The sequence below is a fragment of the Oncorhynchus gorbuscha genome, linkage group LG25, assembly GCF_021184085.1.
Source record: "Oncorhynchus gorbuscha isolate QuinsamMale2020 ecotype Even-year linkage group LG25, OgorEven_v1.0, whole genome shotgun sequence".
Classification (NCBI taxonomy): Eukaryota; Metazoa; Chordata; class Actinopteri; order Salmoniformes; family Salmonidae; genus Oncorhynchus; species Oncorhynchus gorbuscha.
Genome location: NC_060197.1, coordinates 30,662,473 through 30,687,333, shown reverse-complemented (window position 1 = coordinate 30,687,333; position 24,861 = coordinate 30,662,473). Strand labels below are relative to the sequence as shown.

The window sequence follows — 24,861 nt, the reverse complement described above, 5'->3', positions numbered from 1 at the left end:
CTATGTCGCTGCATTAAAGATCCCTGAGACAGGAAAGGTAACTTTGTCCTGGTGAGAGAGAGGACTGGAACTTTGGACTGGAAGGAGGAGACACACATACAGCTAACCACAGATGAGGAACCATGAATCCAGTCAATTCAGTGAGTGCCATGTCCCCCAGGCATGGCGTAATTTTGAACGTATTGCAAGCATGCCACCTAGAATAATAAATATACGGTTTCCATCTCGGGGAAAACAGGTTACGTAATGCGTTTCACAACAGGAAGCTCAACAACAACAGAGCAAATCTCCTTAATGCTTTATGCCAGAGACCATTCAGACATTTCAAGTTTGTTAATGAACGACAGCAAAGTAACGGAGAGAGAGAGAGAGAGAGAGAGACAGAGAGAGAGAGGCAGAGAGAGAATTATATTTGGAGGGGAATGGGGAGGGAGATAAGGAAAACGATTGGAAACAGGGAAATTACTGTACCGTTTTGGAATGGCTCATGTGGTCAAATCAAAATGCATTCATCACATGCTTTGTAAACAACAGGTGTAGACTAACAATGAAATGTTGACTTACTTACGGGCCCTTCCCAACAATACAGAGAGAAAGAAAAGAGAGAAATATTTGAAAAGTAAAACACGGAATAATAAATACGCAATGAGTAACGATAACTTGGCTATATACACGGGGTACCTGTACTGAGTCGATGTGCAGGGGTACAAGGCAATGGAGGTAGATATGTACATACTGTATAACTAGGAATAAAGTCACATATCGTAATCAAAAAAAAACAGCATATGTGATAGTTCAAAAAAGTTTGTGCAAAAAGGGTCAATGCAGATAGTTAAATAGTCCAGGTAGCAATTTGCTTAACTATTTTGTAGTCTTATGCCTTGGGAGTAGAAACTGTTCAGGGTTGTGTTGGTTCCAGACTTGGTGCATCGGTACCGCTTGCTGTGCGGTAGCAGGGAGAACAGTCTATGACTTAGGTGGCTGGAGTCTTTGATTCCGCCTAGTATAGAGGTCCTGGGTGGCAGGGAGCTCAGCCCCAGTGATGTCCTGGGCCGTATGCACTACCCTCTGTAGTGCCTTGTGGTCGGATGCCAGGCAGTTGCCGTACCAAGCGGTGATGCAGCCAGTCAAGATGTTCTCGATGGTGCAGCTGTAGAACCTTTTGAGGATCCGAGGGTCCATACCAAATCTTTTCAGCCTCCTGAGGGAGAAAAGGCGTTGTCGTGCCCTCTTCATGACTGTGTTGGTGTGTTTGGACCATGATAGATCCTTAATGATGGGGACACCGAGGAACTTGAAACTCTTGACCCGCTCCACTACAGCCCTGTCGATGTGAATGGGGGCGTGCTCGGCCCAAAATTTCCTGTAGTCCACGATAAGCTCATTTTGTCTTGCTGACAGGGAGAGGTTGTTGTCCTGGCGCCACACTGCCAGGTCTCTTGCCCATAGGCTGTTTCATTGTCGTCGTGATCAGGCCTACCACCGTTGTGTCGTTGGCAAACTTGTTGATGTTGGAGTTGTGCGCGCCCACGCAGTACTGGGTGAACAGGGAGTACATGAGGGAACGAAGTACGCACCCCTGAGGGGCCACCCGTGTTGAGGGTCAGCGTGGCAGATGTGTTGTTAACTACCTTCGCCCCCTGGGGGCGTCCCATCAGTAAGTACAGGATCTGCAGCGAGAGGTGTTCATTCCCAGGGTCCTTGGCTAAGTGATGAGCTTGGAGGGCACTGTGGTGTTGAACGCTGAGCTGTCGCCAATGAAAAGCATTCTCACATAGGTGTTCCTTTTGAACAAGTGGGAAAGGGCGGGTGTGGAGTGCAATAGAGATTGTATCACCTGTGGATCTGTTGGAGCGGTATGTGAATTGGGAGTCATGCGCTTTGGCCAATAAAAAGCTAACACACTGAGCTACAGTTCCATGCAGTCAATGCACTCTGAAGCGATCTTTACCAGCACGTGGTAAGTTACAGTAAGAGCCCTTTTATCTCGGCGAGACATGATCAAATGTAACGCTGTAAGAATGTAAGTCATATGTGCACAATGTGAATGCTTGCTAAGGGTGTGTGCAGCGCAGACATTCTGATCAGATGATCTGGCATCCCATCTGATACTCTGTACGAGCTCGGAACATGACATTCAATACCCTTCATTCGTTGCATTCACTCCATTCATACAAAACAGCCGAGGGAAGTGGACCTCCTTTTCTAGTTCCCGTCCTTCTATAAAAAAGGGGGAAAAAGTTGATGTCAATGAACAAAACTATTCATTTCATCGCAAGGTCATTCAAAAAATTGACACTAAAACGGCAGGTCGATAGCCAATACAGCTCTTGCCGTATTAAACCAAAAGAGAGATTAGGTGGGTCACCGTACCAATACTCATCCCCCCCTATACGGCAAGACTTCTCTATAGGGAGGTTATTGCGTCGCTCCCTGTAACAGCAGAAGTGAGATTATACATCTGTACAGACTCCAATGGCACACCTGTATGCACATTTCTGCATGAACGATTGACTATGGCACACTTTCACACTTTCACACTTTCACACTTGACTGAAAAAACCCAGACTCTTTCACCACATAACACCAACTTAGACTTTGTTAACTACTTTCAGCTTGATGCGTCAGTGTGGGTCAATTCTGGTTCCAGTTTTAGCCTCAGGTTTTGATTAACAATGTAAGTAGGGGTGGCTGCTTGTTGGTTGTGAACGTACACAAATAACTCATAGACAATGCAGTATGCATTATGTCCCCTTAAGTGTACAACCCCCTCTGCCTGTCTATGACCAACCATCAGTATGGATAACTATTGTCCACCCTTGCTTTCTGACCTGTTTCAGTCAATAGCAGCGTTCTTCTGTGTTTCAGGCAGGCAGGCAGGCAGACAGGCTACATGCTATCATGTCTAGGTCACTAGGCCAGTCTTTCACTCTGTCAAAACGTTCAGCCGTTGTATCTCTCGATCAATCCTGGAGAGCCCCAGTGTGCACCGACCCACTCAGTTTTTTAAGATTGATTTTCATTGTGTTATCCATCCAGTTTGGCAGTCCAGCTGACGATCCTAAGTGCTTTAGTGGACCTTCATCCATTAACTACAGGCATGTGTGTGTGTGTGTGTGTGTGTGTGTGTGTGTGTGTGTGTGTGTGTGTGTGTGTGTGTGTGTGTGTGTGTGTGTGTGTGTGTGTGTGTGTGTGTGTGTGTGTGTGTGTGTGTGTGTGTGTGTGTGTCTATTTGGCCATCTGCTCTTAAGTGTCACAGGACGGGGGCTTTAGGAAGGGAAATCTAGAGCACTGGACACAGCGTCTAGGGAAGAACTGACAATAGCCATTATAAACAATATCGTCTCTCTATGTCTGTTTGTCGGGAAGAGCGGAAAAAGGTGTGTTTTGACAGGAAACACACACACACAAACACTGCCTCGTAGTTGCATTTTTACACCCCCAAAAAATATTCATATTAATGTTTCAGACCTTTAAGTTTATGAAAATTGTTAAGTAATGAAAAACTGTAAAAGAAAAACATATATATACTGTGTTGGACCATGTATACAATAAAATCTTGCAATCTGAACTGAAGATCCACAAATGTAACTACAACATTTGATATGTCAATTGATTTTGTCAAACTACTGTCAAAATCGTAGGCAGCCAGACAGTGAATCAAGTGCATGCTACTCACCAGTAGATTCGCATCCACGTCCGTAAACAATCATCCAACGACAATCCAGTTCATGTCAAATTGTTGCCTTGACAAAACCCCTGTCAATGATTATAAATCGTCCTCGTCCGATGTTAAAAAAAAACAAGTATATTTAATCAGTCGCGGCTACACTAGTCAGGTTATGCATCAAATCCATCAAATACAATGTAGTCTAAACATACACGATAATAATAACACAACGAACGATAGTGTTCTCTGAGTATTCTTTATTGTTTCGCTGTAGATCCTAGTATGCGGTTCGGGAGCGATTTCATCATTGCCAGTTCTTTGTTTCCTGCTTGCGTTCGCGTGCGTGGGCCTGCCGGTGTGGGGTTGTGCCCCCCCCCCCCGAGATTTCTCCACCCTCTCCTTCCTCTGTCTCCCTCTCATCTCACACAACACAAACTGAACACAACTCGCTCGCTTTCAATAGAGTAAACGCCCGTTCAAAACAACACACCGACTGACACACTGGTGGAGAGATATTATAATAGAAGTGCTTGAGAAGCATTGTCAGGAATTACTAAATAGCCTAAATCCTTTTAAATAGCCCTACTTTTTATAATATTGATCTTCTCTTTCTTTTTTTATGACTATAGGTCTCTTATTGCCATAATTCATAATTACATAGACGCAGATTATTTACTGTGTAATTCATTTCCTTCCATACAGGTGCACAAATTGACAGGTGCTCAAGAGGGAGTTCCTAGTGACAGTGTCTGCCTCATGTCCCGCCCCTCGACATTGCCTTTAGCCACGATTCATTTTTTGTTTTGTTTACTACTCTCTTCTAGCGACAATTTTTTGAAACAATTCAATAATCTGGAGTCTGTAGAAACTTTTACACTGTACACTGTTTACACTTTTGACTGTCAAATCATACTCAGAATAATCTATTGGGTTATAGTCCAGTCTTGGTTATTCTATGATTTTTTTTATTGAATAGCCATTACACTTGTTATTGTCACACTTTAAACATTGAAACCATGTTTTCCAAATATTACAGTGCTATTAATATATGCATTTTGTGTTTAAAATAAAAGACCGTTTGCCATGAATGAGAAGTAGATCCGGTCACTTACAAAGCAATCTGAAAAATGGCCTAATTTTCAGAATGTGGAGGCAAAGCATCTCTTCATAAAGTGCTGTGGGATTTGTGCATTTTCATAATCATAAATAATTTGATCACATACATTGTATATGCAATGGATAATTTATGAATGGAGAGTGAAAATGCAATACGTTGCCTAGTACGTATGTACTGCATTTTTTCCATTGCATAGAATAAAATACGTAGTTAGGCAGAGAAGGGTCTATTTAACTAGCGTAGCTACTCCTGCCGCGAGAAGATACTGCGGCTTTTCAGTGGTGAGGGAGTGGTGTTTACTTTGGTTTGACGTTGTGTGCGTGAAATGAAAAGTCTAAACGGCATTCTTGGGACGTCCCAACTCTGACGTCACTCCTCTGAAGTTGACGTTTAAAACGATTACGTTAGGGTTACGGTTCAATGTGTTATTTAAGCAATAAAGCCCGAGGAGTTGTGGTATATGGCCAATTTACCACGGCTAAAAGCTGTTCTTATGTACGATGCAATACAGAGCGAATGGATACAGACCTTAGCCGTGGTAAATTGGTCATATACCACCTTATTGCTGTTATGAACTGGTTACCAACGTAATTAGAGCAGTACACATAAAATTTGTGTCATACTCGTGGTATACGGTCTAATATACCACGTCTGTCAGCCAATCGGCATTCTGGGCTCGAACCACCCTGCTTATAATGTTAGGATAAGGTTTAGGGCAAGGGTAACGATAAGGGTTAGGGCAAGGATAGGGGCAAGGGTACGGTTAGGGTAAGGACGTCCCAATGATTCCATATAGCACTAACCGTACGTGGAAACCCCTCCGCCGCTAGGGAAAGGCTTTCAGACCAATCAGTGATTGAATGTGTGAGGGAGCGTGTGTTTACATCACCGGTCAAATTGAAGAGCATTTAAATTTCGTTTTACAAGGTACGATTACTTACACGTTAGAATATGTGTGTTGTTATACAATATGTAATTTCAATGTAAGAGATTGCAAGTATTGTGGAGAACATGATCACAACAGTACAGTACAGTACAGTACAGTAGCTATAAAATGTGTAACAACACCAGCTATAGTTAGCTAGCCAGCTAAAGTAACAGTACAGCTAGCGATGCAAAATACTGTTACCGTTATCTGTCTGGCTAGCTAGCTAATGGTAGCTAGCTAATCCATATACATTATAGCAGGCTTGTTAGCCGATTATCAGTCAACGTTAGCCTGTCAGCCTGCACTGTTACTGTTAGTTCGCTGAATGCCTAACGTTAGTTACTGTAGCTAGCTTATGTTCATTATGTGGCAAGCTATCATGGATGAAACAATAAATGCTTAGTTATGCGCATTATTCAGCAATGTACTAGTTCACTATCCACTGCGTGCGTGCGTGCGTGCGTGTGTGTGTGTGTTACACGTACTGAACAATGTGTTTTGTGTTGTTGGTTGGGTTTTATCATGACCCCAATCCTGTTTGTTAACTCTGTTTGCATGTCAACAATTCTGTTGATCAGGTTTAAGTTTAATGCTCAGAGGTGTGTGTGTGTGTGTGTGTGTGTGTGTGTGTGTGTGTGTGTGTGTGTGTGTGTGTGTGTGTGTGTGTGTGTGTGTGTGTGTGTGTGTGTGTGCACTGTGAGTCTCATCCCAGCGGAAGGTAGTTGGTGCTCCTTTCTGCTCCCAGGCAGAGGGGCCAATTAGGCTGCCAGGTCTTCAGGGCACACACACACACACACACAAACACACAGGTGTCCAGGGAAGGAGCCAGAACAGGGGGAGAAGAGAGTGGGAGTCTATCCATAGTACCATCTATTTACTGCTGCTCCTGCTGGCCCCTGGACATGAACCACCACAGCAGGGGCCTGGTTCCTACTCTTGAGGGCTAACAAAATCACTGGGGTTGCGGGGTGAGGGAGCTTGTTGTTTTGGTGTGTGTGTCTGTGAGAGAGAGAGAGAGAGAGAGAGAGAGAGAGAGAGAGAGAGAGAGAGAGAGAGAGAGAGAGAGAGAGAGAGAGAGAGAGAGAGATGAAAGGTGTATTTGATAAATCTTTGCTTGTCAGTGTTTTCCCCTCTGTTTGTCAGTACTGTTTTGACCAGCCCCCACACTGGGCTTTTGATTGATCTTTCCTCTGTATGTCTCTGTCTTTCCGTCCAGGACCAAACCCGCAGACTCGCACTGAAACGATTACGGTAGCCACCAACTGGACGGACTCTCTGGTAACTGACCTTTTGCAGGTGAGTGCCGGTCTCTCTGGCCAGGAAAGGTGGATAGCTATTGGCACAAAGTTTAAACGCATGTCTTCCCATTATACGTTATCTCTGTTTTTCCTTCACGAGATCGAAATCGTAAATCTGTTGTAACTCAAAGGTTTAGCCTATGGATGTGTTGTAGTCTATGTATTTTCCATCAAGGTGTGTGTGGTTTTAATTGGTGCTGAATCTCAGGTGCTAAACCACTACCCTAGTGGGAGTCGCTCTCTCTTCTGGGACTAGAAACCCACTGAGGATATAATACTGGAGAAGGAACCGCAGGCCTAAATTATAAAGAGAGTGCAGTATATGAGGAGAGGGGTGGTCTAGAGAGAACTCTTATCAGGCTATTAATGATCAAATAATTGTCTCCAGTCGGTATTTATGGTGGGCTGTCACACTTGAGGAAGCAGTTTGGGACCACAAACGTATGGCTCAGCGTTTAATACTATCCTCTTTCCATGTCTTCTTCACCTTCTCTTCCAGTGGAATAACTCTTGAACCATGAGCTCTGTGGCTGTGTTGACCCCGGAGAGCTTTGCCGAGCACCGTAGCGGAATCAAAGACCAGGAGATGACAGGTACTCTACTGGTCTGGGACCAGTGGATAGAGTTCTATTTACTCACCCTTATTGGAGTTGCCTACAAGCGAATGCATCCGGTTTTCAGGGATACATCATTCTTCAGCCAAGCTTCCTTGTCCGCTTAAAACAGAATGTGGGAACTTTCTTTTACGCTTTCTACGTTAGGAATGTAACCTCTGGTCAAGAAAACGCTTTAAGGCTATTGCTAAGTCTGTATGGATTTTGTATTGTGTTTTGAGTGTCGGTTTGGCATTTTCTGCCTTTGAGGTTGCATTAATCTCTCTTTCTGCCTTTGTTTCTACCCCTCTATTTCCATGTCTCTGTCGCTCTCTCCGTCCATCCATCCCTCCCCTCCTTCAAGGCGGTGTACCCGAGGATGAGGCCTATATCCCCACCTACCTGGAGGCCTTCCCTCCGCTCCCGGAGAATAAGGGAGCTCCGGGGGACAAGTCTGGAGAGCCTGCCGGGGCATGGGGCTCCAAGATCAGACCCATCAAAGCCTCTGTCATCACCCAGGTAACGGGCCCATATGTCGAAGCACACGTACAACACAGTCTGTTGTGGTCTCAGCATCACACCACCTTCTCCCCCCCGCTCCTCCTCCTCCCTCGCCTTCTCCCAGGTGTTCAACGTGCCCCTGGAGGAGCGGCGCTACAAGGACAACAGCCAGTTTGGTGACGGGGGCGAGGAGGCCAAGGTGTGCCTGGACATCATGCAGAGGACGGGGGCTCACATCGAGCTGTCGCTGGCCAAGGACCAGGGCCTCTCCATCATGGTCACTGGGAAACTGGACTCTGTCATGAAGGCCCGTAAGGAGATCGTGTCTCGGCTGCAGACACAGGTTCAGATTTTAGTTTTTCAATTTGAGTTTTTCAATCCAATCTCCATTCCCAGGTGCATAACGTTATAAAGGCTCTCCATGTTCAGCGTAGGGTTGGACGATATATCAATTGTCATACCGATCATATTTATTGTTATTGCGATATACATTTGTGTTTCTCCCTCCCTCCATCCCTCCCTCCACCCATCCTCCCCTCCCTTGTTCACAGGCTTCGGCCACGGTGGCCATCCCCAAGGAGCACCACCGGTTTGTGATCGGTAAGAACGGTGAGAAACTCCAGGAGCTGGAGCTGAAAACGGCCACGAAGATCACCATCCCCCGACCTGACGACCCCAGCCTCAACATCAGAATCACAGGCACCAAGGAGGGCATCGAGAAGGCTCGTCACGAGATACTGCTGATATCAGCCGAACAGGTCAGAGGGGGCCAGGGGTCAAAGGGAAAAATGATGATGATGATGATGACAGAGACGCTTCAGCTTTGAGCGATATGTTAATTATTTTTTGACATACTAATTATTAGGGTCGGGACGATGCCAGTATCGCAATACTTGTTAGTATCGTGGAAAGGAAACAGAACACGAAGCTGCTTTAACTTTTTTATGAAACCAGCCCTAATGTTGGAAACAAACATCATTATGTTGTCATCTAGAGTCACGTTTATTTACACATTAGCACACAATATTTTACATACAGCAGGTTTGTAAAGGACAAGAAAGAGAATGGTCCACGTCGTGTTTTCATTTTTTGCCATGGAATAAAATTGTTATCGTCACAGCCCTACTAATGATATGGTATGAAACCCAGACAAAAAGACCCATGTTGATATGGTTATGCTATGGTGTAGATATGTGTGTGTGTGTCATACAATACTTGATCGTTTTACATTTTTCTCCATCTCCTCTCCTCCAGGACAAGCGAGCAGTGGAGCGTCTCTCCCTGGAGAAGGTGTTCCACCCGTTCATCGCTGGGGCCTACAACCGTCTGGTCCAGGAACTGTGTCAAGAGACGGGGGCCCGCGTCAGCATCCCCCCGCCCAGCCTGCACAAGGACGAGATCGTCATCACCGGGGAGAAGGAGGCTGTCGCCCTCGCCATCAGCCGCATACGGGCCATCTACGACGAGAAGGTGTGTGTGTGAGAGCGAGAGCGAGAGCTGACCCGAACCCGACATCTTCACATAATATCCAAGCAAATGTATCGCTGAATGACATTGACTTACCTTTTGTCAGTGTTTGATGTCAAGGTTGGGTTTGAGAGGGAGCGGGTTGCATAGGAACCACTATACAATAAACTACACAGGTGTGCTAGCTGAACCCTGTAGGAACCTACAAAACAGCAGTCAATCACAGAACGTCAACACTAACGGATTCCCCCCCTCTGTGTGTGCCTGTGTGCGCACAGCCTGGGGGCTTTGTGGTTGACGCTGGACTGTATGGATTTGTGCGTCTTAGACACGATTTCACAGAAGCAGACGATGTTAGACAATAGAGGTTCATGGTGAGGGAAAGTGAGTGTGTAAAGGATGGATGGAGGACCGTGCAGAGAACCATAGAGAGGACGAAGAGAAGGAGACATTGTGCTACAGTGGAGCCGTTTGTGGGTTGGTGATACAGAGCAGGCAGAGATAATGGGTATGGATTCTAGTGGAAGGGAAAGACAATAGGATGGGAATGCTAATGGTACTTTACTGCATAATACTGTACTGTACCTGAGACTCTCTACTCTCCACTCTCTCTCCACTCTCTCTCTCACTCTCTTTCTCTCATGCACACTTTGTCTCGTTTTTTGTCTGCCTCTTTCCTTTCCCCTCTGTCACCCCTCCCCTTTCCTCTCCCTTCCTCTTCCTTCCCCTTCCTCACATTCCCCACGTCCTCCAGAAGAGAAAGACCACCTCCATCTCAGTGGAGGTGAAGAAGTCGCAGCACAAGTACATTGTGGGGCCTAAAGGCAACAGCCTGCATGAGATCATGGAGACCACCGGGGTTTCTGTGGAGATGCCCCCGCTGGACTCCTGCTCGGAGACCATCATCCTGAGGGGCGAGCCGGACAAGCTGGGCCCTGCACTTACACAGGTCTACTCCAAGGTGATTGGAGGAGGAGGAGGAGGAGGAGGAGGAAGTGGGGAGAGGAGAGGAGCGATTGTCTTGTTTGCTGATTTGTTTTCTGCTTTTAATCAACAAGTCAAGTAGTTTATTAATCACGTTGTGTGTGTGTGAGAGAGATATACAGCGTGTGTGTGTGTGTGTGTGTGTGTGTGTGTGTGTGTGTGTGTGTGTGTGTGTGTGTGTGTGTGTGTGTGTGTGTGTGTGTGTGTGTGTGTGTGTGTGTGTGTGTGTGTGTGTGTGTGTGTGTGTGACAGCGTGTGTGTGTGTGTGTGTGTGTGTGTGTGTGTGCGTGTGTGTGTGTGTGTGACAGCGTGTGTGTGTGTGTGTGTGTGTGTGTGTGTGTGTGTGTGTGTGTGTGTGTGTGTGTGTGTGTGTGTGTGTGTGTGTGTGTGTGTGTGTGTGTGTGTGTGTGTGTGTGTGTGTGTGTGTGTGACAGCGTGTGTGTGTGAGAGAGATATACAGCGTGTGTCTGATCCTGATTGCCTCTCTGTCTGCAGGCCAAGAGTGTGATGGTGGTGGAAGTGACGGCCCCGGCCTGGCTCCATCGCTTCATCATCGGAAAGAAGGGACAGAACATTGGACGCATCACACAGCAGCTACCCAAGGTGTGTGAGTGTGAGAGGTCGACATGAGAGAGTGAGAGAGGGGAGAGAGAGAGAATTGGGGAGAGAGGCGGGATAGGGGGAGAGAAGGAGCGAGGGATATGGCAAAATATTTGGTTGCAGACAGAAACATGAGTTTATATGTTTACGTGGTTAACAACAACACTCACCCGCCTGGGAAGTGCTTGGCTCAGACACATGTCTGTCAGTAGTGCCAACCAATCCCTGTATAGTGCACTACTTATGGATTACTCTTAAAAAGCCGGATATACCTGCTGCACTCCAGGGATTCAAGCTCTTTACCTCCCTAGCTACATTGAGACACACTTAGCTCACTGAGCTGACATGTGGAGGGAGCCAGAACCAGATGACCCCTTTAAGTGGCTTGACCCCTGACCTTTAACCCCTGTGTGTTTAGGTTCACATTGAGTTCACAGACGGCGAGGAGCGGATATCCCTGGAGGGCCCCACGGAGGAGGTGGAGCAGGCCCAGCTTCAGATACAAGACATCATCAGAGACCTGGTGAGTTCGGCCCCCCACCGCGGAGCTGCGTGACGGCCCCTCATTCCCACCGCAGAGCTGCATGTCGCCGTCTCACTCTCTCACACACACACACACACACACACATACACACACAACTGATCAATATCGATGTATCGCTCAATACGTTTTGTTCAAATGACACCTTTTCCAAATGCATTAACAGCAGCCCAGTCCTAACCCACCAACGTACAGAACCTCCCTAGATATGACGACATCTTGCAAGGAACCAGGCCGTCTACTCTAACATGTAAACCCTGTTTCCTGGTGTTAAGCTGGTGAGGATGGACTACACTGACGTCAACATAGACCAGCGCTTTCACAGACACCTCATCGGCAAGAACGGAGCCAACAGTGAGTACACACACACACACACAAACGCACACACACACACTCTTTCTAATATATAGCCATGTAAATCCCATGCTGTGTTTTTCAGTTAACCGGATTAAAGAGCAGTACAAGGTGTCGGTGTGGATCCCACAGGAGCCGGATCGAAGCGGCCTGGTCCGGATCGAGGGTGACCCCAAGGGGGTGCAGCTGGCACGCAGGGAGCTGATGGAAATGGCACAGAGGATGGTGAGGACGGCGGAGGGGGGGGGTGCCATCCCCTCCCATTCATTTGGGATAGTGGCCCGGCAACTTGGACGGAGTCCATATTCAATGGTGACAACTGTTCTTTCCCCCCCTGGGCAGGAGAACGAGCGTACCAAAGACTTGATTGTCGAGCAGAAGTTCCACCGCGCCATCATCGGCCAGAAAGGGGAGAAGATCAAAGAGGTCCGGGATAAGTTCCCAGAGGTAACAAGGTTCAACTTTTTTTTTTTTTATCCCTTTATGATATGAGTATAACTTCCCATTCTAGTGTGAAATCGGACTTATTTTGGACGCTCTCTTTCAGGTCATGATCAATTTCCCCGACCCGGCTCAGAAGAGTGACATTGTGCAGCTGAGAGGGCCCAAGAACGAGGTGGAGAAGTGTGCCAAGTTTCTGGCAAAACTCATCGCAGACCTGGTACGACCTGACTGATTCATGCATTACTTCCTGTTTACAATGGACCACTTCCTGGTTACTCACCGCTCCTTTTTGTTTTTCTCCCAGATGGAGAACAGCTTCTCCCTCTCCATCCCCATCTTCAAACAGTTCCACAAAAACATCATCGGCAAAGGAGGCGCCAACATCAAAAAGGTGAGAGATGAAATGTGTGAAGAGTAGGACAAAATATTGGTCTAACTTTAAAGTGTTGACACATGCTTGTAACTAATAACCTCCATTTAAAATGTATGCCATTCTTATGATGTGTGTTTGTGCGTGTGTCCCACAGATCCGTGAGGAGACCACCACTAAGATTGACCTGCCCACGGAGAACAGTAACAGTGAGATGATAGTGATCACTGGGAGGAAGAACCACTGTGAAGCAGCCAGAGACAGGATCCTAGCCATCCAGAGAGAACTGGTGAGAGAACACTGTGTGTGTGTGTGTCTCTCTCTCTCAAGTGTCTCTCAAGTGTCTCTCTCTCTGTCTCTGTCTCTGTCTCTCTCTCTCTCTCTCTCTCTCTCTCTCTCTCTCTCTCTCTCTCTCTCTCTCTCTCTCTCTCTCTCTCTCTCTCTCGTGTCTCTCTGTCTCTCTCCAGTGTCTCTCTCTGTCTCTCTCTCAAGTGTCTCTCTCTGTCTCTGTCTCTCTCTCTCTCGTGTCTCTCTGTCTCTCTCCAGTGTCTCTCTCTCTCTCTGTCACTCTCTCTTTCTCTCTCCAGTGTCTCTCTGTCGCTCTCTCTGTCGCTCTCTCTCCCTCTCTCTCCCTCTCTCTCCCTCTCTCTCGATTATTCAACCATTCCCCTTCCCTCCCTTCCTTCCTTCCTTTCTCTCTCTCTCCAGGCCAACATCAAGGAGTCAGATGTGACCATCCCAGCCAAGCTCCACAATTCTCTGATAGGCTCTAAGGGCTGCCTGGTGCGGGCCGTCATGGAGGACTGTGGCGGGGTGCACATCCACTTCCCCTCCGAGGGCTCCGGATCAGACAGGGTGACTGTCAGAGGGCCCGCCGGGGAGGTGGAGAGGGCCAAGAGACAGCTACTACAACTGGCTGAAGAGAAGGTGAGGGAGGAGGAGGTAGAGGAGAAATGGCAAGGAGGTCTGTCCCCCACCACCACCCCCCCCCCCTCCCCGCCTTCATGAATTAGGCAGAATGTGGAAGAATTGGTTTCACATTTTTGGGTTTAATTGAATAGCACCAGTCTCTTACACCTCCACTCTTTCTCTCCTCTCTTTCTCTCCTCTCTTTCTCTCCTCTTTCGTCTCGTTTTACAGCAAGTGAACAACTTCACGGCGGAGCTGCAGGCCAAGCCGGAGTACCACAAGTTCCTGATTGGAAAGGGCGGGGTGAACATCCGTGGTGTGCGGGAGAGGACGGGCGCTCGCATCATCTTCCCGTCTCCCGACGAGCCAGAGCAGGAGCTCATCACCATCATAGGCAGGGAGGAGGCTGTCAGACTGGCCCAGAAAGAACTGGAGACACTCGTCAAAAACCTGGTACTAGTCCGGATGATTTCTGTTGGAACAGATTCCTGTTCAGTAGGTAGAAAGAGAAGCAAAAGCTTTTAAACAGAGGCGCTTATCCAGTAACTTAACATGTTCAAGATTTGAAACTGTGGATATTAACAGCATAGAGAAAAGCATATATTTTTCATTTTTTTGTTGGTCTGTAATTTACGAAGCTCAGAGGGGTCACATTTTTTTCTACCTCTGTTTTACTGATCCCCCATCTTCCTACTCCCCCACCCCCTCCTCCCTGCCCCTTCTCCCCCCTCTCTCTCAGGACGACGTGGTGGAGGACAGCATGGTTGTGGAGACGCGGCACCACCGGTACTTTGTCTGCCGGCGAGGCCAGGTGTTGAGGGAGCTGGCGGAGGAATACGGCGGCGTGGCGGTCAGCTTCCCCCGCACCGGGACTCACAGCGACCGCATCACACTGAAGGGGGCCAAGGACTGTGTGGAGGCAGCCAAACGAAGAATCCAGGAGATCATAGAGGATCTGGTAGGTTAGTGTGTGTGGAGAGTGTGTGTGGGGGTCTGGGGTGGTGTGTTCCATTCTGTTTATGTGTTCTGAAGTGTGTAGTCTTATATTGACTCAAGCCAATGCGTGATATGTAAAATAGTTTGTAATAACTTATGAATAACAACTCAACTCTATAGAGTAATGACAACAGCTCTATGCAGTAATGACAACTACTCTATAGAGTAATGACAACAGCTCTATGCGGTAATGACAACTACTCTATACAGTAATGACAACAGCTCTATGCGGTAATGACAACTACTCTATAGAGTAATGACAACAGCTCTATGCGGTAATGACAACTACTCTATAGAGTAATGACAACAGCTCTATGCGGTAATGACAACTACTCTATAGAGTAATGACAACAGCTCTATGCGGTAATGACAACTACTCTATAGAGTAATGACAACAACTCTATGCAGTAATGACAACAACTCTATGCAGTAATGACAACTACTTTATGCAGTAATGACAACTCTATACAGTAATGACAACAACTCTATGCAGTAATGACAACAACTCTATGCAGTAATGACAACAGCTCTATGCAGTAATGACAACTACTCTATAGAGTAATGACAACAGCTCTATGCGGTAATGACAACTACTCTATAGAGTAATGACAACAGCTCTATGCGGTAATGACAACTACTCTATAGAGTAATGACAACAACTCTATGCAGTAATGACAACAACTCTATGCAGTAATGACAACTACTTTATGCAGTAATGACAACTCTATACAGTAATGACAACAACTCTATGCAGTAATGACAACAACTCTATGCAGTAATGACAACAGCTCTATGCAGTAATGACAACTACTCTATAGAGTAATGACAACAGCTCTATGCGGTAATGACAACTACTCTATAGAGTAATGACAACAGCTCTATGCGGTAATGACAACTACTCTATAGAGTAATGACAACAACTCTATGCAGTAATGACAACAACTCTATGCAGTAATGACAACTACTTTATGCAGTAATGACAACTCTATACAGTAATGACAACAACTCTATGCAGTAATGACAACAACTCTATGCAGTAATGACAACTACTCTATGCAGTAATGACAACTACTCTATGCAGTAATGACAACTACTCTATGCAGTAATGACAACAACTCTATGCAGTAATGACAACAACTCTATGCAGTAATGACAACTACTTTATGCAGTAATGACAACTCTATACAGTAATGACAACAACTCTATGCAGTAATGACAACAAGTCTATGCAGTAATGACAACAACTCTATGCAGTAATGACAACAACTCTATGCAGTAATGACAACAACTCTATGCAGTAATGACAACAACTCTATGCAGTAATGACAACAACTCTATGCAGTAATGACAACAACTCTATGCAGTAATGACAACTACTCTATGCAGTAATGACAACAACTCTATGCAGTAATGACAACAACTCTATGCAGTAATGACAACTACTTTATGCAGTAATGACAACTCTATACAGTAATGACAACAACTCTATGCAGTAATGACAACAACTCTATGCAGTAATGACAACTATATGCAGTAATGACAACAACTCTATGCAGTAATGACAACTCTATACAGTAATGACAACAAGTCTATGCAGTAATGACAACAACTCTATGCAGTAATGACAACTCTATGCAGTAATGACAACAAGTCTATGCAGTAATGACAACAACTCTATGCAGTAATGACAACTCTATGCAGTAATGACAACTACTCTATAGAGTAATGACAACTCTATGCAGTAATGACAACAAGTCTATGCAGTAATGACAAGTCTATGCAGTAATGACAACTCTATGCAGTAATGACAACTCTATGCAGTAATGACAACTCTATGCAGTAATGACAACTCTATGCAGTAATGACAACAACTCTATGCAGTAATGACAACTACTCTATAGAGTAATGACAACAACTCTATGCAGTAATGACAACTACTCTATAGAGTAATGACAACAACTCTATGCAGTAATGACAACAACTCTATAGAGTAATGACAACAACTCTATGCAGTACTGACAACAACTCTATAGAGTAATGACAACAACTCTATGCAGTAATGACAACAACTCTATGCAGTAATGACAACAACTCTATAGAGTAATGACAACAACTCTATGCAGTAATGACAACAACTCTATGCAGTAATGACAACAACTCTATGCAGTAATGACAACAACTCTATGCAGTAATGACAACAACTCTATAGAGTAATGACAACAACTCTATGCAGTAATGACAACAGCTCTATGCAGTAATGACAACTACTCTATAGAGTAATGACAACAACTCTATGCAGTAATGACAACAACTCTATAGAGTAATGACAACAACTCTATGCAGTAATGACAACAACTCTATGCAGTAATGACAACTACTTTATGCAGTAATGACAACAACTCTATACAGTAATGACAACAAGTCTATGCAGTAATGACAACAACTCTATGCAGTAATGACAACAAGTCTATGCAGTAATGACAACTCTATACAGTAATGACAACAACTCTATGCAGTAATGACAACAACTCTATGCAGTAATGACAACAGCTCTATGCAGTAATGACAACAGCTCTATGCAGTAATGACAACTACTCTATAGAGTAATGACAACAACTCTATGCAGTAATGACAACAACTATATAGAGTAATGACAACAACTCTATGCAGTAATGACAACAACTCTATAGAGTAATGACAACAACTCTATGCAGTAATGACAACAACTCTATAGAGTAATGACAACAACTCTATGCAGTAATGACAACAACTCTATAGAGTAATGACAACAACTCTATGCAGTAATGACAACAACTCTATACAGTAATGACAACAACTCTATGCAGTAATGACAACAACTCTATAGAGTAATGACAACAACTCTATAGAGTAATGACAACAACTCTATGCAGTAATGACAACAACTCTATGCAGTAATGACAACAACTCTATGCAGTAATGACAACAACTCTATGCAGTAATGACAACAACTCTATGCTGCAGTCATTTTTTTGGTACCCTTCCCCAGATCTGTGCCTCAACATAATCCTGTCTCAGAGCTCTACGGACAATTCCTTCAACCTCGTGGTTTGGTTTTTACTCTGACATGCACTGTCAACTGTGGGCCTTATATTGAAATCCTGTTTTTGCTTTGTCATTATTAGAGGTCGACCGATTCTATTTTTCAACGCCGATAACGATTATTGGAGGACCAAAAAAAAGCCAATACCGATTAATTGGCCAATTTCTTTTATTTTTATGTATTTGTAATAATGACAATTACAACAATACTGAATGAACACTTATTTTAACTTAATATAATACATCAATAAAATCAATTTAGCCTCAAGTAAATAATGAAACATGTTCAATTTGGTTTAAATAATGCAAAAAGAAAGTGTTGGAGAAGAAAGTAAAAGTGCCATATGTGCTATGTAAGAAAGCTAACATTTAAGTTCCTTGCTCAGAACATGAGAACATATGAAAGCTGGTGGTTTCTTTTAACATGAGTCTTCAATATTCCCAGGTAAGAAGTTTTAGGTTGTAGTTATTATAGCAATTATAGGACTATTTCCCTCTATACCATTCGTATTTAATTAACTGTTGACTATTGGATGTTCTTATAGTCACTTTAGTATTGGCAGTGTAACAGTATAGCTTCCGTCCCTCTCCTCACTCCTCCCTGGGCTCGAACCAGCAACACAACGACAACAGCCACCACATCGAAGCAGCGTTACCCATGCAGAGCAAGGGAAACAACCACCCCAAGGCTCAGAGCGAGTAGTGCGTGCTAACTAGCCAGCCATTTCACTTCGGTTACACCAGCCTCATCTCGGGAGTTGATAGGCTTGAAGTTCTAAACAGCGCAATGCTTGACGCACAACGAAGAGCTGCTGGCAAAACGCACGAGAGTGCTGTTTGAATTAATGTTTACGCACCTGCTTCTGCCTACCACCGCTCAGTCAGATACTTAGATACTCGTATGCTTGTATGCTCAGTCAGATTATATGCAACGCAGGACACGCTAGATAATATCTAGAAATATCATTAACCATGTGTAGTTAACTAGAGATTATGATTGATTGTTTTTTATAAGATAAGTTTAATGCTAGCTAGCAACTTACCTTGGCTTACTGCATTCGAGTAACAGGCAGTCTCCTTGTGGAGTGCAACGAGAGAGAGGCAGGTCGTTATTGCGTTGGACTAGTTAACTATAAGGTTACAAGATTGGATCCCCCGAGCTGACAAGGTGAAAATCTGTCGTTCTGCCCCTGAACGATGTTGTTCACCCACCGTTTCTAGGCCGTCATTGAAAATAAGAATGTGTTCTTAACTGACTTGCCGAGTTAAATAAAGATTAAATTAAGGTGTAAAAAAAGAAAATAATAATCGGCAAATCGGTGCCCAAAATACCGATTTTCCGATTGATATGAAAACTTGAAATCGGCCCTAATTAATCGGCCATTCCAATTAATCGGCCGACCTCTAGTCATTATGGTGTATTGTGTAGGTTGATGAGGAAAAACATTAATTTAATCCATTTTAGAATAAGGCTGTAACGTAACAAAATTGGGAAAATTTCAAGGGGCCTGAATACTTTCCGAATTCACTGTAAATATACTGTGTGTACAAAGCATTGAGGACACCTCCCTAATATTGAGTTGTACACCCTTTTGCCCTCAAAACATCCCCAATTCATCGGGGCATGGACTCTAGCAGGTGTCGAAAGCGTTCCACAGCGATGCTGGCCCATATTGACTCCAATTCTTCCCACAGTTGTGTCAAGTTAGCTGGATGTCCTTTTGGCGGTGGACCATTCTTGATTCACATGGGAAACTGTTGAGTGTGAAAAACCCAGCAGCGTTGCAGTTCTCGACACAAACCGGTGCACCTGGCACCTACTGCCACACCCCGTTCAAAGGCACTTACATTTTGCTGTCTTGCCCAATCACAATCCACGTCTCAAGACTTAACCTGTCTCCTCCCCTTCATCAGCAGGGTAGCCTAGTGGTTAGACTGTTGGACTAGTAACCGGAAGGTTGCAAGTTCAAACCCCTGAGCTGACAAGGTACAAATGTCGTTCTGCCCCTGAACAGGCAGTTAACCCACTATTCCTAGGCCGTCATTGAAAATAAGAATTTGTTCTTAACTGACTTGCCTAGTTAAATAAAGGTCAAATAAAAAATAAAAATATACACGGATCGAAGTGGATTTAACAAGTGACATCAATAAGGGGTCATAGCTTTAACTACAACTAAAGACACTCATTGACACATTTGAAATGATATAGCAGTGTGATGCCTGACGGCACCGTTGGCAGGAAGTCGACCATTGTGTAGTCTGTTTTGATGACCGTCTCCCTCCAGGAGGCCCAGGTGAGTGTTGAGGTGGCGGTCCCCCAGCGGTACCACAGGGCTGTGATGGGGCCGAAAGGCGTCAGGATCCAGCAGATCACCAGAGATTACGAGGTGCAGGTCAAGTTCCCGGAGAGAGACGACAACAACACAGCAGGTCAGCCAAGGCGGTCTGGAAATGAATGGAAGTACTGTGTATATGGAGGCTGGGGGGGGGGGGGGGTATTTCTGTTGTTCCATGTAGTGACTGTGTTATTCAATGTGTTTGCATGGGCTAATAGCAGTAAGGTCAACAACAAAAAATGTAATCCAATATGTATTGATTTTTTTTTTGTATACATTAAAATTCCAAATCAAATAGCTAAACGATCCTTGGTATGACCTTAAAAAAATCCATATAGTTTAGTAGAACCCCCCCCACCTCTCCCCTGGTTTAGACAGGGCTTAGACTGTAATGGGTTAACCTACACCTATCCGGCACCTTCATTTCTACCTAAAAAAAAACATGACTCCATTTTTGTTGTTTGGTTCAAAACACGTCATCTTGAAATTGAACATCCGGAGTTTCACCAGAAACTCCAAAAAAGCTGTGTTCTTGTTGCCATGGTGACGCTGCAGGACAGGAGCCCCCTCAGGAGAACGGTGACGCCAGCCCGGAGGCGGAGTTTGTCCTTCGCAAGTGTGACGTCATCACCATCTCAGGGCGGACGGAGAAGTGTGAGCTGGCAAAGATCGCCCTACTGGTATAAACTGTTAAGATGTTAACTTTTCACACTCTGTTGGGAGAGTGTTGTGTCCTTTATTTTTTTCCTCACACCTCTCTCTCTCTCTCTCTCTCTTTCTCTCTCTCCTCTCTTTCTCACTCACTCACTCACTCACTCACTCACTCACTCACTCACTCACTCACTCACTCACTCACTCACTCACTCACTCACTCACTCACTCACTCACTCACTCACTCACTCACTCACTCACTCACTCACTCACTCACTCACACACTCACACACACACACACACACACACACACACACACACACACACACACACACACACACACACACACACACACACACACACACACACACACACACACCCTCCAGGCTCTGGTCCCCGTCACGGAGGATGTTGAGGTGTCCTTTGAGCTACACCGTTACATCATTGGTCAGAAGGGCAGTGGCATCAGGAAGATGATGGAGGAGTATGAGGTATGGAGCTCCATCGCCCTCCTCTGGTGGACGTGTAGAACTGCAGCTCTGACGTTCAATCTTGATGTAATGCACACTGCATTTGCTCATCATAGCCTTTTTGACACGCAAACTACTGTCGTCCCTGATATTCAATTCTGCAAATAATTTATATTTTAGTGCGTTACCTCATGTTAAGTTGGTCTTGATCAGATTGCCGTCAAACTGATAGTTGTTCTACTGTGCCTTCTCTAAGAAACCGTGGGAAAATCGGACTAAATTTGACACTGTACTGTAACTCCCTGTGTGTGTCTCGGTGTGTGTGTGTGTGTTTGTGTGTAGGTGAACATCTGGGTACCCCAGCCGGAGCAGCAGTCGGATGTGATCAAGGTGACAGGTCAGGTGGCCAACGTAGAGCGAGCCAAGTCAGGCCTGCTGGAGAGAGTCAAAGAACTACAGGCTGAACAGGAGGACAGGGTAGGAACACACACTAAATAGGGAGACACACACACACACACAGTACTGACTAGTTTATCTCCCTGTCCCTCCAGGCCTTGAGGAGCTTCAAGGTCTCCATCTCAGTAGATCCTAAGTTCCACCCCAAGATCATTGGCCGGAAGGGAGCGGTCATCTCTCAGATCCGCAAAGACCACGACGTCAACGTCCAGTTCCCAGATAAAGGGGACGAACTGCAGGTCAGGAGAGTGTGTGTCTTGCTCTTTTCTGTTGTTATCTCACTCTCTCTCGCTCTCTTCCACCACTCCCTCTCATCTTTCCTTTGTCATTTTTGTGTTTACAGTTCTTCTCTCTCTTCTCGCCCTGCCATGTCCTCTTCTCCTCTCTGTTCTTTCTTGTGTTCTCATCCCTCCCCGTCTCATCCTCTCCCCTCTTGTTTATAAACTCCACACCTCCCTCCTGCACCTAATTCTCCTCTCCATCTCCCGTGCTGTCTTTCTCATTTACACATCCACTCTCTTATTATCTTTTTCCCCCTCCTCTCCCAGGTGATCTCTCTCTGTTATCCCTCTGTTCTCTCTCTCTCCCAGGATGTGGTGGTGATCTCTCTCTGTTCTCTCTCTCTCTCTCTCTCTCTCTCTCTCTCTCTCTCTTGCTCTCTCTCTTGCTCTCTCTCTCTCTCTCTCTCTCTCTCTCTCTCTCTCTCTCTCTCTCTCTCTCTCTCTCTCTCCCAGGATGTGATAGTGTTCTCTCTCTCTCTCCCAGGATGTGATAGTGTTCTCTCTCTCTCTCTCAGAATGTGATAGTGTTCTCTCTCTGTTCTCTCTTTGTTCTCTCTCTTTCTCCCAGGATGTGATAGTGTTCTCTCTCTGTTCTCTCTCTCTCTGTTCTCTCAGAATGTGATAGTGTTCTCTCTCTGTTTTCTCTTTGTTCTCTCTCTCTCCCCCACGATGTGATAGTGTTCTCTCTCTCTCTCCCAGGATGTGATAGTGATCTCTCTCTCTCTCTCTCTCTCTCTCTCTCTCTCTCTCTCTCTCTCTCTCTCTCTCTCTCTCTCTCTCTCTCTCTCTCTCTCCCAGAATGTGATAGTGATCTCTCTCTGTTCTCTCTCTCTCTCTGCCAGGATGTGGTAATGATCTCTCTGTTCTCTCTCTGCCAGGATGTGATAGTGATCTCTCTCTCTCTGTTCTCTCTCTCTTCCAGGATGTGATAGTGATCTCTCTCTGTTCTCTCTCTCTCTTCCAGGATGTGATAGTGATCTCTCTGTTCTCTCTCTCTCTGCTAGGATGTGATAGTGATCTCTCTCTGTTCTCTCTCTCTGCCAGGATGTGATAGTGATCTCTCTCAGTTCTCTCTCTGCTAGGATGTGATAGTGATCTCTCTCTGTTCTCTCTCTCTCTTCCAGGATGTGATAGTGATCTCTCTCTGTTCTCTCTCTCTGCCAGGATGTGATAGTGATCTCTGGGTATGAGCGTAACACAGAAGAGGCGCGGTCAGCCATTGAGCTGCTGGTGTCAACACTGCAGGAGATGGTCAGCCACGACGTGCACCTGGACCCCCGTACACACGCACGCATCATCGGGGCCCGCGGCAAGGCCGTCCGCAAGACCATGGAAGAGTTCAAGGTACGGGCGTGGGGGGGGGTGATTGAACCCCAGGGTTCACAGCGACGCACGACATCGCAGCACCAGTTTGTTTTGTTTTTAGAGGGAGACTTTTTTTCTTTTTCTGTGGCAGTACCTCCGGGAGTCCGTTTGTTAGGCCCTTTATTTTGAAATGTTAACAACTACAGTATGTTGTGGATGCAAATGAAGCCGTGTTTGTGCCACACTCTGACGTGGCATGGTTTCTCTCCTCTGTCGTGTGTGTTTAGGTGGACATCCGGTTTCCCCAGCCGGGTTCAGAGGACCCAGGCAGGGTGACAGTGACTGGACTACCAGAGAGTGTGGACAACGCCGTCGACCACCTCCTCAATCTGGAGGAGGAATATGTGAGTGATGGACGAGAGACAATTATCAGCAAATGGAGTAAACTTGACAAACTGTGCCTCGGCCTATGCCGTCATGCAAAGTGTCTCTCTCTCTCTCTCTGTCTGTCTCTCTCTCTTTGTCTCTCTCTGTCTGTCTCTCCCTGTCTCTCTCTTCTGCTACTATCTTACTTTCTCCCTTCTTATTTTGACTACTGTCTCTCCAACATTCCATGCTAGATGTTGAGTGTGACAGAGACCGAGACGATGGCTGCCTACATGAAGCCCCCGTCCCGCTATGGAGTGGGGGGGGGGGTTGGGGGTGGCGACATCAGCGGGGCGGCGGCCAAGGGCTTTGTGGTGCGGGACGCCCCCTGGAACGACAAGGTGTGTGTCTTGATTCTCGTCCTAATTCTTTGTGTCATCTTTATCAGTATCCTCCTCGTCATCAATAGTCATTATCATGTTAGGCCTATATCTTCGTCATCGTGAGGTTGTTCTGACGTTGTGTGTTGTTGTGTGTCTCAGGCTCCTGATATGAGTAATGCTGAGGACTTCCCCACCTTCGGCGCAGGCCTGGCCCCAAAACAGACCTCTGCCTGGGGCCCCAAGAAGTTTTGAGACATCTGGGAAAACAAGAGAGAGGAGAGGGAGAGAACAAACACTGGACAAATCGCTACTCGCCTTCGCCTCCTCCCCCCTTTTCATTTTTTTGCTCTTTCGCAGCTGTTACCCTCAACCAGCAACCCAGGAAGGTCAGAGGAAAAAAGAGCACGTCCTCATCTCTTCTCCATCTCTCCTCTATCCCCTTCTCTCCTCTATCCCCTTCTCTCCATCTCTCTTCCATCCCCTTCTCTCCATCTCTCCTCTATCCCCTTCTCTCCATCTCTCCTCCATCCCCTTCTCTCCATCTCTCTTCCATCTCCCTCTCCCCATCTCTTCTCCATCTCTCCTCTATCCCCTTCTCTCCATCTCTCCTCTATCCCCTTCTCTCCATCTCTCTTCCATCCCCTTCTCTCCATCTCTCCGCTATCCCCTTCTCTCCATCTCTCTTCTATCCCCTTCTCTCCATCTCTCCTCTATCCCCTTCTCTCCATCTCTCCTCTATCCCCTTCTCTCCATCTCTCCT

The 24,861-nt window shown here is 45.8% G+C and overlaps 1 protein-coding gene across 3 annotated transcripts; it reads left to right on the top strand.

Annotated features, from left to right (window-relative positions):
* Positions 1–5,598: 5,598 nt before the first annotated feature.
* Positions 5,599–24,637, top strand: hdlbpb (high density lipoprotein binding protein b). 3 transcript variants are annotated; one of them, XM_046329240.1, is made up of 29 exons: positions 5,677–5,714; positions 6,428–6,683; positions 6,932–7,011; positions 7,513–7,606; positions 7,971–8,125; positions 8,232–8,450; positions 8,659–8,865; positions 9,362–9,577; positions 10,329–10,535; positions 11,054–11,161; positions 11,577–11,681; positions 11,975–12,053; positions 12,139–12,278; positions 12,396–12,500; positions 12,601–12,714; positions 12,802–12,888; positions 13,025–13,156; positions 13,576–13,794; positions 14,008–14,229; positions 14,516–14,734; positions 20,139–20,283; positions 20,700–20,869; positions 21,227–21,331; positions 21,653–21,787; positions 21,862–22,005; positions 23,212–23,391; positions 23,640–23,756; positions 23,973–24,119; positions 24,261–24,637. In XM_046329240.1, the coding sequence occupies exons 4-29, from the start codon at positions 7,531–7,533 to the stop codon at positions 24,351–24,353; spliced, it is 3,846 nt and encodes a 1,281-aa protein (XP_046185196.1). In that variant the 5' UTR covers positions 5,677–5,714; positions 6,428–6,683; positions 6,932–7,011; positions 7,513–7,530; the 3' UTR covers positions 24,354–24,637. The 3 variants fall into 3 exon arrangements, with proteins under 3 accessions (XP_046185197.1, XP_046185195.1, XP_046185196.1); XM_046329241.1 differs by lacking the exon at positions 6,428–6,683 and having other exon boundaries at positions 5,599–5,714; positions 20,745–20,869; XM_046329239.1 differs by lacking the exon at positions 6,428–6,683 and having other exon boundaries at positions 5,599–5,714.
* Positions 24,638–24,861: the final 224 nt, after the last annotated feature.